Here is a 16,957-nt window from a genome sequence, read left to right as displayed (position 1 = left end):
AAATTATTGAAAACAGAAATTAATTCAAATTTATTGTTAGTCAAGGAAAAAGTAAGCAAATTCCTTCAGGGTGATGGTAATTTAGTTTGTATGCAAATGGAATATAATGCACTCTGCTGATGTAACCAAACACTCCATTTCTGGTTGGACCACCTTGGATTATAGCATACAGCCGATAGTGTTATGACAATGGATCACACCTCTGAAATACTATGAACAGTTTTAACTTGTATTTCCATATGGATGACACAGTCAAAACTAACTATGAAGATAACTTAATTGATTTCTTAGAGAGAGAAAGGGAGACCAGTGGAATGCAAGAAATGTAACACTTGAAGGTGGACTGTGATCTGTTGTGACTACAAAAATACCAATGCTGAGAACCCCTACTCAACAAAATGATGTATCCTGTGGTTTATATCCAAAACTTCAAAAATATCATGTATTTTTCCCGTTGAAGAATAGGTGGTGAAAAGGCAGTTTCAACTTTACTGGAATGTGCCAATGCGACTAAATATTCTTGTCCACCTCCTGTGTTTGAGCATTAGTGTACAGTGATGGTCACATTTGAAGAACTACCTCCCAGTTATTCATGGGGTGCAGATAAAGACTCTTTCTAACTCCAGGTGAAAGAATCCAGTTAAAAATGAAACAGGACAGTAAGGGACTCTTTCTCATTCTGAATATTGGAATTCAATCAAAGTCAAAAGGTTTTAGAGCTATAGAATATCAATTAATCTGTAAATGTAAGAACTGTGAATCTTACTATTCACCTACCAATGTCAATGCTACCAGTAACCTCCACTGCACTGACTGCAACATTCAACTCTTAACTGCTAATCATGGACAATTGAGAGATGATCCATGTAACTTTTTTTGACAATTACCTTGTTGGATTCACCTCATTTCTAAACTGTGCATACATATGTTGTGTTACTAATTTCATTTAGTAATGAATAATCTCACCATTTTGTTATTTTAAGAAAACCTGGTTAAATTTGCTTATTTTAAAGTATAAGTTCCTTGGATCTGGAAGAAAGATGTTCACAGAGGAAGCAATCATTTTCAAAGTGACCTTGTTGTGACCAACGAGAGGGTGGGTGAATTGAGGAGCCAATTTATCACTCCTCACCCACGAACTTAACAGTTTGGGGTATCCTGTCTGGAACTGTAGTGAAGTGAGAATCTCAACTGGGGACTGGTCATAACTCATTTTTTATATATAAATTCCTATCTTCCATAGTCAAAAAATATTATAAAATTGAAAAAGAAAAATCTGAGGTGATGCTAAATTTCATTTTAAAGTTAAAGGCAAAGTGAACATTGAATCAATCAGCTACTATTAATAGAAAGCATATTTTGTTTGGAGCAAAAGTCAATACCAACTCTGATCGATAATTTATGTTTTCTAATCCTTATTATCTCTCCTACCCTCTGCCCAGACAACTCTCCCCCAGTACGTATCACTTCCCACACCCACTCTTCCAACTCACCTTTGAAATCCCTGACTCTCATCTGGCTGATGTCGGAAGATTCAGCATAGTTAAGGAAATGGGTATGGTTGGTGCTGGGGGCTGAGTATTTGACAAAGTTGTGAACATTGTTGGCAGGTGAGAGAGTATTGAAGCAAGGGTTATCACTGTCAATGGTTTGAAGCTATTCAGTTACAAATAGTGACAGCTATAAACAATCCTAAAAACATTGGTTTTCTCTCAATCTTAGTGTGTCCAATCAAAGATTAGTCAAGAAAGAATTGCAAGTAATTTTATTTCAAAAATTGGCCAGAAAATCAGAGGAAGATATGTTATCAATTTTTTTTCTTGTCACTGACAGAGAAGGGGGCCCTGTACCTGACTAGCACATTTGGGCCATCGGTATTTTGATGTTTTCTGAATTCGTCGATTAGTTTCTGCACTATAATACACAGAGGCTTCCAAAACTTCAAAGGATAAAAACAAAACAGTAAATGTTGGAACTCTGGAAACAATGCAATTAACCCAAACAGAAAGTGCTGACCTGCCTTTCTTCTTTCCAAACTATCAGACCTGTCAAGACTTTCCAGCATTTGTTAACTTTACTCCAATCTCTTCCATACATGCAGCTTTCTAAACAAAATGACTTTAAGTTTTCTCTAATTGTTTTGTTTATTATTAAGCCCAAATGTTAATTAGTTACAAATAATCATAAAATGATGCAGATTCTTCATGGAACAACTTGTGTCTAATTCTGTGGTCAGTCATCAGTGTTGTAAATAATTGCAGTTGAACATAACCAACTTAACAGAATACTATCAGAATTCAGAACCTATCCACAAATAATCCTTTCATCTTGTTACAGATATGTCCTAAATGAGCTTGTTCAAACTGAGAAGGATTATGTGAAAGACTTGGGTGTTGTGGTAGAGGTAAGATGTGTCGAATTTAATTGGTATAACACTTAAATGAACATAATAATATTAACTGTAAAGAGTTATCACACTTGTTAAGAAGACTAACTGCATTGAATTAATGTATTTTCATACTGGGAATTATATAGGACAGAATTTGCCCTTTGGTCATCATCCCATCATTGGCATTTTATGGATTGACAGTCCTCTACTTGGTGGGAAATATCACTCAGCAGGAATGTGCCCCAAATTTAGATTGTTTATTATTACATTCTGTCCTCTCCTTCAATTTTCCAGTACTTCAGTGATTGTTGCACTGGGAGAGATCAGTTAACTCAGCATATACCAAAAATCAAGCTTTCTGTTCTTTCTGATCTGCACACTTCAGTACCATAGACACCTTAAGACTTTAGAGTGTATTTTGTGCCTCATTTTAATCTCTTAATGATTATAATTATGCTTTGATGATTTTTTTGTCTTGCACTGGTCTGTTAAATCCATCTAATTATGCCATCTTTTAATGGTTTCCAACAGAGATTTAATTGTAAATCTGACCTGTGAGGCAATCTGATTTATCATATGCAGTCATGTTGCAACTAAGTATCATGGTCCTTCAATACTTTCCACTGACTGGCATCTAGTTAATCTCCAGAATGAAGAAGAAAAGATTTTAAAACAACCTCAGGGAAAGGTTACTGTGGGAGATTTCTCTCTAATTCCATGACCAATCAAAGCAAGTTTCAGTCAACAACAAAGCCTAATGTATCTATTGTCTGCATTGTTATCAGCCTAAAACAGAAATGTGACTAACTCACTTATGTTTGACCATTTATCGTGTTGCACTAAGGGGGTTGGTTAGTTCGGTGGGCTAGATAGTTGGTTTACAGTTCAGAGAGCTGAAATGATGTGAGTTCAGTTCCTGCTCCAACTGAGATTATCTTCTCAACTTTGCCCATTATCTGAGGTGTGGTGACCCCTAAGCTAAACCACCAGCAGTTGTCTCCCTGTATGTTGTCTCACCAGCCCTGGGTTACAGGAGGCCTGTGACAACTGTATCATGTTTCAAAAGTTGAGCACCCTTAACAAAAATAGAATTGTCTTGACACCTAACTTTATTTATGTAACACTTTATAAGTTTTATTCTGGACTACACAAAGGACTACACAAATTCTTCAGGTATTTACTAAGAAATAGAATGATTTGTTGACTTGACAAGTACTGCAAGTTTAAAGTTTTGCTGACAGCAGTTTCAACATACATTTGATGTTTTAGGGTTTCATGAAAACGATAGAAGATAAAGGAGTTCCTGATGACATGAAAGGAAAAGAGAAGATAGTTTTTGGAAATATTCATCAGATTTATGACTGGCACAATAGGTGAGTAGTTAATGTTTTGTATTTTATCTGAAAGAAAAGTCAGCACTTTGCATTTGATGAAATACTGGTTAATGTTAATTGTTACAAGCATTTCTTAATCATCTCAGACTTTTTTTCCCTTAAATCTAACTTCAAAAGAACCTTGGCGAGTTGGTGGACTGTGCAGATAAGTGGAAGATGAAGTTCAATGTGGAGTAGTGCAAGGTGCATCCTTTGGTACAAAGATGACGGAAGGACTGTATAAAGTAAAGATACGATTCTAAAGGGTGTGTAAGAGCAGAGATCTGGATATATGAGTCATTAAAGGGGGCAAGGCAGATAGACGCAGGTGTTAACAAAGTATTAATAAGGTATTCTAGGCTTCATAGAGAGGGATATAGAGTTCAAGAGCAAGGAGGTTGTACAGAAAAAATCATCATCATCACTCAGGATGACTCTCTTCTACTCTCAGCATGTGTCCTTATGGTTGTACAGATTGATGCTCCTTCCACAGACTCTGGGACACTTGGGGCTGAAGGTGGTCATGGGAAGGGGTGGGTGGGACATTGGTGTGGGAGAATGCCCCTTTCATTGCTTTCACCTGGCTTTTGCTTTTTCCCAATGGTAAGTCTGAAGGTGCTCGAGCCTTCCCAATGCTCCTCCTTCACTTTAGACAGTCTTGGGCCAGTGATTTCCAGGTGTCTGTGGGAATGCCGCACTTTGCTAGTGAGGCCTTGAGGGTCTCAAGTGAAGTGCGTACTCTGTCCATCTGGGGCTCGCCTGCTGTTTGGAAGCTGGGAGTAGAGCATCTGCTTGGGGAGTCTCATGTCAGCTGTGCGAATGATCTGGCGGCCTATTGTAGCCAATCAAAGGTGATCAGTGCCTCAATGTTGGGGATGTTGGCCTAATCAAGGACACTGATGTTGACTTCTTTCTTCCCAGCGGATTCATGGGATCTAGCACAGGCAGCTTTGGTGATACTGCTTCAGCGTCTTGAGGTGTCTGCTGTAGACAGTCCCTGTCTCAGAGTCATATAGGAAAGCAGGAACCACCATGGTTCTGAAAACCATGATTTTGGTTTTGGATCTGATGTTGTTACCCTTGAACGTATATAGGACCCTAGTTGGACATCAGCTGAAGGATTTTGTACAGTTCTGGGTGCCACACTATGTGAAAGAATTGGAGAAAGTGCAGGAGAAGTTTGAGAATGGTACCAGAGGTGAGACATTTCACTTTTGAGAAAAGATTGTAGAAAATATGAGTCTTTTCCTTGGAGACATGAAGGCCAAGAGGACAATTGATAGAAGTTTCCAAAATCTTGAGGGGTCTAGTCCGAGTAGATAGGAAGAAAGTGTTCCTGTTGGTAAAAGAATCATTGGCTTAGCTTTAAAGTGTTTTGCACAAGCAACAAATGTGAGGGGAGGAAAAGTATTTTCATTCAACAAATAGTCAAGGTCTGGAATGCAGATTCAATTGAAGCATTTAAGGGGGAAATTGATGATTATTTAAATGGAAACAGCATGAAATGTATGGAGAAAAATCAGGAGATTGGTATTAGATTAAAATGCTCAGAGAGCTGATGTTTTGAACAGCCTCTTTGTGCATAGAAATGGAGGACAGTTCCAGAACTCAGTATTGGGTCCTAGAGGCTGGAATCTGCCTAATCAGCAGATAAGGTGTTGTTTCTCCAGCTTGTACTACACTTCATTGGAACACCATAGAAGGCCCAGGACAGAAATGCTAGCACAGGAGCAAGATGAATGAAATGGCAAGCAAATATGGAGTTGGGGTCATGTTCACAGATAGAACAGAGGTGTCCAACAAAGCAGTTACCAAGACTGTGTTTCATTTTGCCATTATTAGGAAAATTGCATTGTGAGCAGTGAATACTGTAAATTAAGTGAAAGAAATACAAATGAAATGCTGCTTCTCCCAGAAGGTGTATTATGGGTATGGGGCAGTGAGGGACAAGTAGGTGAATGGGCACATGTTGTACCTTCTGTAATTGTATGGCAAAATGCCGTGAGGAAATGAGCATGGATTAGGAGTGATGGAGAAGTGGACCAGGATGTCATGTAGGGAATGATCCCTGCAGATTGCTGACAGTGAAGGGAAGGAGAAGTTTTTTTTTGCTGGTGATATACTTCTGAAGATGGCAGAAATGGTTTAAAAGGAGAGACTGGTGGTGTGGAAATTAAGGACAAGGAGAACACTATCATTATTCTGGGAAGGAGCAGCAAGAGTGAGGGCAGAATCTTGACAAGGTTGAGGGCCCTGGCAATCAGGGTGGAGAAGGATTCCTTGAGTGAGGAACAAGGAGGTCTTGTCACAGGCACCCTGGTGAAAGGTGGCATCATCGGAACAGATGTCACTGGAAGAATGGAATGGAATTCTTGCAGGAAGCAGGGTGGAAGGAGGTGTAGTCAAGATTTATGGATGTCAGTGGGCTTATAATGGATACCGGTGGGTGACCCCTCCTCAGAAATGGAAACATTAATGTCAAGGAATGGAAAGGAAGAGTCAGAGATGGATCCGATGAAGATGAGAGAAGGATAGAAATTGGAACCAGCTAATGACTTTTTTTGAATTCTCAATGAGAGCAGGAAGCAGCATTGAAGACATCATCGATTATATTACAGAAAATGCTGTGGGTGAGGGCCCAAGTAAGACCGGAACAAGAAGTATTCCATATCACTACAAAGGAGTACGTATAGCTGACATTCTTGCATATACCCACGATGGCCGCACCATTGATTTAGAGAAAGTGACAAGTTAAAGGAAAAGACAGTCAAAGTGAGAATGGGCTCAGTCAGGCGAACAAAAGTGGTCATGGTTGGATCTTATGTAGACCATTTTTCAAGGAAGCAGCAGAGAGTCTTCAGACCAACTTGATAGTGATGGCCATGTAGAGGGATTGCATATCCATGGTTGAAGAGGAGAAAGCTAGGACCAGAAAACTGGAAATCATGGAACCAACTGAAAGTTTCAGAAGAATCATGAATGTAAGTGGGAAGAGACAAAACACATGGGTAAAATAGAGTCGATATGAAGAAATATTGTCAGTGGGGCAGAAACTGGCTGAAATGATGGGTCTGCCAACGCAGTCTTGTTGTTGATTTTGAGAAGAAGGGAGAAGTAGGCTGTGGGAGATTGTGGAACAAGAAGTGAGATGCTGTGTAGGGAAGATCTCCACAGAAAGCTAACAGTTAACAATCATTTCCATTGATGCAGAAAAAACTTTGAAATGCACAGCACATTGACTTAATTGACTATTTTGATTTTCTAGCTGTTGACTGTGTATATGTCTTCTCCTCTATCTCACCCCCATAATTTAATGGTATGTAATGTGCTGTGGAATTGCACCATTTCCTCTTTATTCATTTATTCTGTTTGTTATTTACCACATTCTTCCTTGAACATCCCTGCAATCAATGCTGTAATAAAGTCCTTTATTTGGAGCACTACCACATATCTTCCTCTTTATTTCACATGAACATGTAATATCCAGGAATATAAGGTTCTATCTTCCAGTCTTTAGTTTAAATGTTTTGTGTGTTCGTATCCGGAATATAACACATTCACTACTGAGACCATAGAATCTGTTCTGTGTTGTTTATCTGCAGGAAGAAGAAACCTCCTGATATTTGGAGGTAGCTTCCTGTTTTCCTCTTGTCCTATCTCCTCCAGTTTGATTTAAAGTAACGTTATAGATAATTATTTTTCACTCCATTTATTATGTCGCTTATATTTAAAGGAATATCTCTCTGACAACCTTCCAGGCTTTAAAGAGCCAAGTCTTTTCTGTCTTTTATCATCACCCACATGTTGGACAGAGGATAGACAGGGGTGAGGGATTAGACTTTTTGTTTGGATGAATGGATGGTAATGCATGTGAAAGGCAGGTTTAACTGAAAATGTGATGGAAAGCTGACTTCAACCTGCTGACTTTAACTCAGGCAGAGCAAGGGACAGGTAAGTATCCTGCTTCAAAGATGTGTATTGGCATTGCAAATGTGCTAAAGAGGCTGGAAGGCATTGACATGCTAGTTTCTCCAGATCTGAAACATCTTGACAGCTGCATTGGGGCAAGTACTGTCTCAGGAAGAAGGTCTCCACAATGTTCCTTAGGAATCTGGAACAGCAGAAGTGTTTCCTCCCAAGCACCCATCGTCCCAATCTTGTCCCAGGGTCCAAGATCAGTCCCCCTTCAGGGTCAGACCCTGGAGTTGGGGAAGTAGCCTAATGTTACCTCTGAACTCTCCAATCATGTTCCCTGTTGACTAGAACCCAAGCCTTCAATCAGGCTGATCTCTGGGCAAGAAACCTACAGCTGGTGAATGATGCATATAATGAAGTTGAAACATCAAAGCATGTGCGAAAATATGGACTTCTGACTTTCTTGTACTCCTGAAGAAGGGCTTATGCCCGAAATGTCGATTCTCCTGCTCCTTTGATGCTGCCTGACCTGCTGCGCTTTTCCAGCAACACATTTTTCGTTTCTTGTACAATACCAGGCTTCACTCCAACTCTCAAAATGTTAGGCGGGAGTGAGGACTGCAGATGCTGGAGATCAGAGTCAAGAGTTTGATGCTGGAAAAGCACAGCATTCGAGGATCAGGAGAATCGACGTTTCTGAAATATGCCCTTCATCAGGAATGAGGTTTGTGGGCCAGGGGGCTGAGAGGTAAATGGGCGGGGGTGGTGCTGAGAGTGCGATAAGTAGATGGAGGTGGGGGTAATGATGATATGTTGGAGAGGAGAATAGAGCAAATAGATGGGAAGGAAGATGGACAGGTAGGACAGGTCATGAGGACGGTGCTGAGTTGGAAGGTTAGAACTGGGATAAGGTGGGGGGAGCAAAAATGAGGAAACTGGTGAGATCCACATTGATGCCAAGTGGTCGGAGGGTCCCAAGGTGGAAGATGAGGCATTCTTCCTCCTGGTATCAGGTAGTTAGGGTTTGGCGATGGAAGAGGCCCAGGAATTGCATGACCTTGGCGGAGTGTCTACCCCCTCGGTTTACAAATCTCATTCCTGATAAAGGGCTATTGCCCAAAAGGTCAATTCTCCTGCTCTTGGATGCTGCCTGACCTGCTGTGCTTTTCTAGTACCACATTCTCACTTCTCTTAATGTTGTCATTTTAAAATGCCTCCTGAGGGATCAACTGTGAAGTGCTTTTCATCATAGACTCCAGTGCTTGAATGTCAGTTTCTGTTCCTCACAAACAGAACCAAGCACAACATCCAAAGTGTGGCCTGATTAGAGGCTTGTACATTTGGGTTATTAGTTCCTTCATCTTGTATTTTGCTGCTTTGACTTTGAAGTTCATTTTTGTTGACTTTGTTGGTTCCTGCTTTGCCTTGGTCTGACATTTTGAGAATTGCACCTACTGAGACATTTAGGTCTTATTTTGACGAATTTGACTATTTGTCAGCGATTTCAATGCCATGCATAAAATTGGCATATCACCATTTTTCCTTCATAGGCAAAGTATTTTACACCTCTCTGGTTTAAATTTTGATCTGGCATTCTTCTGTTAATTCACACAATGTGTGCAATTCATTCCATAGTTAGAGGGCTTTGCCTCCATTTTTGCTACAGATTCAAATGTTAGAATAGTGCTGCACAGAAGTCCATTTTGTTGTGTTTGGTTTTAGAAAGATTATCCCTTTTAGCTTTCCCCCATAGCCTTAGTAAATTTCCCCTTTCTAACATTAATCCAATTCATTAATCTCCTCCCATCACCTACAGGCAATATAATCAAAAGCATAACTCATTGTGTGGATGTTTTTATTTTCATGTTGTGAATTGGCATTAAATTTCAGAATTTAAGTCACTGATACAAATTTGACTCAGTAGCAATTGCAAAACTCAGCATTGGGGCATTCTATTCAATGATTACCACACCTCTCCTCACAGCCGCTCTAACAGTAACACTCTTGCAAAGATCCTTGGTTTCTCTCTTCAGGCGGTTACTTACCTATTCAAAGTTTTGGTCTTAATCCCAACTAATTTATGTTTATTTTGTTTCTTTCCATTTGGAAGTTTGAGTCAACTTTCCTAAATGGTTCACTCGTGATTTCATGCTGAAATATTCATCAAGCTTAAAGGAACTATGGACCCACTGAGACAGAGTTTTAGAATAATTACTGTTCATATTTCTTTTCAGCTATTTCCTGGGAGAACTGGAAAAATCCCTTCAGGAACCAGAGCGTTTGGCAGAGCTCTTCATCAAGCATGTAGGTTTTTACAATGTCCTTTCAGGGCTTTGGTAAAAATAGAAACTTGACCCATTTTAGTTCCAAATTGGAATATATTCTGTAACAAAAACTTTGTACACCTCCCTGGTCACCTGAAAAAATGTTATTTACCATAAATGTTGCAAATGATAAAGAAGAATAATTATATAGGGAATTTACTATATGACAGTCATAAGTAAATTTTGAAAAGTTGATATTCTATTTCACAAAATTGTAGAATTTCTAAATCATGATGAGCATACTAATAGCTTAATTGAAACATAATAATAACATTAGCAGAATTTCATTTGAGATATAGCATTATATCATAGCTATGTTCAATGTCCATGGTTATTATATGACTACTGAGTTTGAGTTTCGGGCATAAGCCATTCCTGAAGAAGGGCTTATGCCCAAAACGTCGATTCTCCTGTTCCTTGGTTGCTGCCTGACCTGCTGCGCTTTTCCAGCAACACATTTTCAGCTACTGAGTTTGAGTCCAAAGTTTTAATTAAAAAAAAGATGAACAACGTGCTGCCCATTACCCCTTTCCTATATATGTCCTTTTTTTTTTGACCTGGAGCTATTTGTCTTAGATTATGCCTCTGGGATTTGCCTTTCTGCAATTAGAAAAGGATGCTATTATAGAGTACCTTTAACATTGTAAAGCATCCTTAGATGCTTCGTATTATTGAACAAAATTTGACAATGAGCAACAGAAGGGCATACTCGGCCAGTGCCTGGCCATGGGAATATGTTTTAAAGTATTTCTTAAAGGAATAAGAGAGGGTCAGAACTGGAGAGGTTTGGGAATGGAATTCTGGGATATTAGCAACTGAAGGTACAACTGCCGTTAGTGGATAGATTAAAATCTGGAATGTGTAGGAGGCTAGAATTGGCAGCTCAGATATCATCAGATGTTGTATTGTCACATTGTTCTTTGTGGTACTTGGTTGTAGTGTAAATTGGCTGCCACATTTCCTGCAGTGACTACACATCAAAATTATTTAATTCGCTGTGAAGTGACTCGAATGTCCTGAGGTTGTGTGAAGCACTGTATATAATACATTCTTCTTTTTAAAAATAAGGGAAATTACAAAAACAAATGGGAAGGAAAAGACTAGGAATGGATTTAAAAACAAGCGATGATGGGTGAATATGACACAATCTGAGTCTAGATACAGGCAGCAGAGTTTCAGATGATGCCAAATTTATGGTGGGTATAATGTGGGAAGCTAGCCACGTGTATGTTGAAATAGTCAAGTCTAGAGGTAACAGTTTCTATGAATGATAGATTCCGTTGTAGTTGAGGTGAAGGAAGGGCAGACTCTGGCAATGTTATAGATGTGGCATAAGGCTGTCTCTACATGATGGTGTTGCTATGTGGTCAGAAGTTTTTTAGGGTCATATATGACAGCCAGGTAGTATATAAATGCAGTTTTCCATGAGTTGTTAAGTTGAATTCACAAGATGATTATCAGTGTATCATTAGTAGGGAGGTGAGCATATAAATATAGCCAGATTTCTGTATTTAGCAGAACATTTGGAAGTCAGACATTTTATTCCCAGTGATGTCTGGAATCTCTTCAGAGATGTGTCGGTGATAATTCATTATTCTTATTATCCCTTTTCCTACTTTAGCTAAAGTTGTGCATTAGGTCTCTTTCTATACTTACAAATTATGGACAGAACTGGGCCATTGGACACTTTCAATCATCTTCATTATTCAGTGTGATTGCAGCTCATCTTCTACATCAATTCCACTCCCCTTGCCCATTGCCTATATTCCTTGATTCCCTGAGTGGTCAAAAATTAATCGATCTTAATCCAGAAGGTATTCAACACTAAAATATCCACAATGCTCTTGGGTAGAGATTTTCAAAGATTCACAGTTCTCTGCGTGAAGAAATATTTCTTTCTCTCAGTCCTATATGATTGTCTCCCCAAGCAGGGAGCACTACCTCTATCTCCATTTCAGACCCATCGTAATGTTTGAGTCCAGAGATAGACTAACAATATACTTTATTTGATGCTTAGGGAATTATGCTGATGGAAATAAAGAACCTGCTTTTATATAGCAGTGTTCTCATGCTCAGAATGCCCCCAAAACATTTCATAGCCCATGAATTACTTTTGAACTGTAATTACTGATATTCAGTAAATAATTGCAATGACCGATGTCGAACAAGGTCCCTCAGTCAGCAATGAAATATGTGAGAATAAATGAATTAATGATGCCAATGTTCTTAATTGGTTAGTGGCAGGTAGGTACCTTTGCATACTTAAAGTTTGTTCACCGTGTTATTCGGAGGCCGGTCTGAATGTATATTTTTCATTTCATACTGTAAAAAGTATCAGGAAAGTCCTTCCTCAAGTGATCTTCAAGGTTATTTGGGAATAACAGGAAGGATCATTTTAGCTTGAATCTTTAGAAAAGTACATCACTTAGATCAGCATTGATAGCATGTCTTCAGCTCAGGTTGAGAACAGGCTATAAGCGAAACCTGCCAGGGATCCCAAATAATGGAATTTTGGCTCAGAAGCAGTGAGAGGCCTTTCCTGTCTATCTTTAACTATCACAATTTCTCATAATGACTTTTGTATGTGATGCCTGTATTGGCTCATTTCAGGTTATACATCATCCAGTCCAGAGTTACTGAATTATTGGCCATTTCAGTCAGTTGACCATTTCAATCAAACACTGAATAAAGAAATGAATTATTTCCTGTCAGAAACAACGAAGACTGAGAGCACAAAGTGATGTGGTACTGATAACGGTATATTATCAGACAAAATATTCAAGGAAACATAAGTGACAATACAAAATTAAATTGCAACATTTGCAGTGGAATTATATCAATTCTTTATTTCAGTTGTAATATCTGATCATTATGAATAGAAGAAACATAAATGAGTGTTAATATATATCTCTAACAGTTGCTTATGTTTACTAAAGTGAAGACCTAGATTGTCAGAATGTTGTGAGAAGAATTTTGTTAACATCATTGCAAATTATGTACTTACAGGAGAGACGTTTAGGCATGTATGTGGTGTACTGCCAAAACAAGCCAAAATCTGAGTATATTGTGGCAGAATATGATGCCTTCTTTGAGGTGAGTTTTTGGTGCATTTTTATTCTCTGTGCTTTAGACTTAGGGGCAGGCATTGGGAAACAGTTTTTCAAACAGATGTGGTATCAACATGGTATTGAATCTTCCAATAATTTACAAAGGTTGCTCAATTCATCACTCATGAACTGAGGGCCATTATCATTCATCACAATGTCTGGAATGCAGTAACATCTGAAGTGTGCTTCCTACAATCGCACTAGTAATCATTGAAGTCAGCTGCCCTACCTAACTGTGGTCAGAATAAACTGTGGTCTGTGGTGATAAGATAATCAGCTCCTGTAAGGGTGAAGATAACTACTCCAACTTTATCCAGGGTCTCTTTTGGATGTCATGTACCATCAGTGACTCTCTAGCTTGCTTATCTGTATTCATTCCACACACTGCACTGGCTGATGAGGTCCTTGATTATATTACTCAGATATGGACAATACAGCACTTCTGCCCTCCTCTGATTTGATGTAATTCCTTTATGTTGTGTGGATGCACTTTATCATCTCATCTCTCAACTCTTTCGGGATAATGACTTAATTTCCTTTGTACAATATGCCACCTTAGCCTCTCTGTTCATCTTCAATAGCAACTTGGGCAAGAGATTTGCCAAATATTCACAGGTACTTTTAGATTTGTTGATTGCTGCATCAGTGCTACAGTTCTGACCTTTTTGCGATCCAGGTAAAGTCCTTTTGCTGTCAGTACCATGTCCGTGACATCAGACATCTTATTCAGCCTCAGGTTCACCTGGTGAACTTAGCAGTGCAACTAGATTGTGAGCATGGTCAGCAATGGCTTTTTCCAATGTGTGTCCATATCCGTAGACAGCAGATCATCCTCTGTTGCTTCCACTCAAGGAAGAGCATGACTACTTCATGGTGTTTGTGTTGATACTCTTCTGGAGCAGTGGAAATGCCAAATGACATGCACTCTTACCTGTATCTCCCAGACAGTATCCAGAACCAATTTAGAAAGCTGCTGCCTTCACCCAGCTTCCACTTGTAGTAACCATTCTTCATGTCTAGGGTGGTGAAGATAGTTTACCTTTACTAGTCCTGGCAAAATTCCTTCAATGGTTGGCATGGGTAGTAACATCTCTTCAAAGCATAATTGAGATACATTTGATGCATACTGTTACAACATGAAGACAGACATCCAAATCAAATTTACCTTCCTAACTCTGTATCCAAAACACGGTAAAATTATACTTCTCAAAGACCCTTAAAATTGACCCTTGTGGTTTCTAAACAGATATTTTGAATAACCAATCCCTATATTCTGTGTTGATTTGGAGATGCCGGTGTTGGACTGGGGTGTACAAAGTTAAAAATCACACAACACCAGCTTTTGACGCAACACTACAGATTTCTTATAGAAACTCAGCACCCAAGGACCAGTCGAACCGGGAACATTCCTCGTCACAATGGACAATTCACCAGCGTCCCCCATAATGACAGCATTGCAGCAATAGCCTCAGTACTCAACACCTATAACTGCCAATCTCCAAGCACCATCCTACAACTCATCCGCTTTATCCTCGACCACAGCCTTTGACAACCAGTTCTTCATCCAGACACACAGAACAGTCATTTGCACCCTAATATGCTAACATTTTCAAGCACAGTTTCGAATAAGACCTCTTATCTATGCAGGATCTCCAACCAACACTATACACCAGGTATATTGACGGCATTTTCTTTCTCTGGACCCATGGCAAGGAGTCACTGAAACAACTAGACAGTAATACCAGCAAGTTTCATCCCACCATCAAACTCACCATGGGCTACTCTTTAGTATTTGTCTTATTCTTGGACACATGCATCTCCATCAAGGATGGGCACCTCAGCACGTCACTCTACCGCAAACCCACGGATTGCCTCACAATGCTACACTTCTCCAGCTTCCATCCAAACATATTAAAAAAACCATCCCCTACTGGAAAGCCCTCCACATCCACACGATCTGTTCAGTAGAGGAGGAACGTGAAGGACACCTGGAAGTACTCGAGGATGCCCTCATAAGAATGGGCTGTGATGCTCAACTCATTGACCGCTAGTTCCAACGTGTCACAGCAAGAAACCATAATGCCCTCCTCAGGAGACAGACATGACAGGGTACCCTTCGTTATCCATTACTTCCCAGGAGCTGAAAAACTACGCCATGTTCTTCGCAGCCTGCAACACATTATCAGTGAGGATGAGCACGTCACCAAGATCTTCCCAACACCTCCACTTCTCGTCTTTAAACAACCACCAAACCTCAAACAGATCATTGTTCACAGCAAACTGCCCAGGACAGCACCATACAGCCCTGTCATGGCAGATGCTGCAGGGTGTGTCAGAGTATTGACATGGATACCACCATTACACATGGGGACACCACCCACCAGGTTTGCGGCAGGTACTCATGTGACTCAGCCAATGGTGTCTAACTAATGCGCTGCAGGCAAGGATGTCCTGAGGCATGGTACATTGGTGAGACCAAGCAGAGGCAACGGCAATGGATAAATGGACACCGGACAGTAATCAACAGATAGGAGTGTTGCCTCCCAGTTGGAGAACACTTCAACAGTCCAGGACATGCGACCTTGGACCTTCGGGTGACCATTCTCCAAGGCGGACTTTGGTATAAGCAACAATGCAAGTAGCTGAGCAGAGGCTGATAGCCAGGTTCGGTACCCATGGGAATGGCCTCAATGAGGACCTTGGATTTATGTCACACTACAGGTGATACCATTGCACTACACACACTCTCCCTCTCTCTCACTCTCTCTCTCACTCTCTGACTCTCTTTCTCACACATACATGCAGACCATCTTTCATGCACAAGCTCTCTCTCATATACTCACACATACACACCCACACACGCCCTCTCACAGACTTATACCCCTTTACATTCACACTCACATACATATACACAGCCACATGCACACACAAACATATACATTTGTGGGGTGAATTTGTACTTACAGAATTATATTTTACTTTGCTCAAAAACTGCATGAATTCATGTAAGATTCTGTAAATCCCTTTTTTAGAAATATAATCAGTCTGAACATTGGGGCACAGACAGCCTCACACAGGGCACCTCAGTGGGTTAATATCTGGGCTAATATGGCACCTATTGTTAAAGTTCACTTGAGAATGTAACTTTTAAAAAAGGTTCTGGGATTTACATATGAAAGACCTGAAACTATCTTCTAAAAGATGAGAGACTTAACAAACAATCCGGATCTTTTTCAATATATAATTTCAATTACGTCACACTGTAAACTTTTGCTATAAAGTCTGTGTCTTACATTCTTATACTCCACAACCACTTGATAAAGGAGCAGCGTTCCAAAAGCTAGCACTTCGAAATAAACCTGTTGGACTATAACCTGGTGTTGTGTGATTTTTAACCTGATCCTGTGAATAATCAATTCCAGATACTGGGTTTATAGCTGAAACAAAAGACTGAACAATTTATTAACATTGCATGAACTTCAGTAGAGCAAAATTAAGCAACAAAGTAATCTAAGTGATGTCTGTGATTTAAGGAGAAAGTGAGGTCTGCAGATGCTGGAGATCAAAGTTGAAACTTTATTGCTGGAACAGCACAGCAGGTCAGGCAGCATCCAGGGAACAGGAGATTCGACATTTCGGGCACAGGCCCTTCTTCAGGAATGAGCAGAGAGTGTTCCATTCTTATACTCTCTACTCATTCCATTCTTATATTCCACTCTCTGCTCATTCCTGAAGAAGGGCCTGTGCCCGAAACGTCGAATCTCCTGTTCCCTGGATGCTGCCTGACCTGCTGTGCTGTTCCAGCAATAAAGTTTCAACTCATGTCTGTGATTTAAGCCCAATAACCTT

General features: G+C 39.9%; 1 protein-coding gene across 12 annotated transcripts in view; it reads left to right on the top strand.

Annotated features, from left to right (window-relative positions):
* The window catches only part of kalrna (kalirin RhoGEF kinase a), a 734,910-nt gene that overhangs the window by 644,556 nt on the left and 73,397 nt on the right, over window positions 1–16,957 (top strand). For all 12 annotated transcript variants that reach the window (XM_087989060.1, XM_043693728.2, XM_043693729.2 and 9 more), the window contains 4 exons: window positions 2,338–2,404; window positions 3,659–3,762; window positions 9,912–9,981; window positions 13,008–13,094. In XM_087989060.1, the coding sequence (XP_087845186.1) occupies window positions 2,338–2,404; window positions 3,659–3,762; window positions 9,912–9,981; window positions 13,008–13,094 (328 nt within the window). The remainder of the gene's footprint in view (window positions 1–2,337; window positions 2,405–3,658; window positions 3,763–9,911; window positions 9,982–13,007; window positions 13,095–16,957) is intronic.

This window comes from Chiloscyllium plagiosum, unplaced genomic scaffold, assembly GCF_037043375.1.
Source record: "Chiloscyllium plagiosum isolate Xiang-an unplaced genomic scaffold, Cpla_swu_hap1 HiC_scaffold_7, whole genome shotgun sequence".
NCBI classification, from domain to species: domain Eukaryota; kingdom Metazoa; phylum Chordata; class Chondrichthyes; order Orectolobiformes; family Hemiscylliidae; genus Chiloscyllium; species Chiloscyllium plagiosum.
Note: the sequence above shows the minus strand (reverse complement) of the source record. Positions and strands in the feature narration are given on the sequence as shown.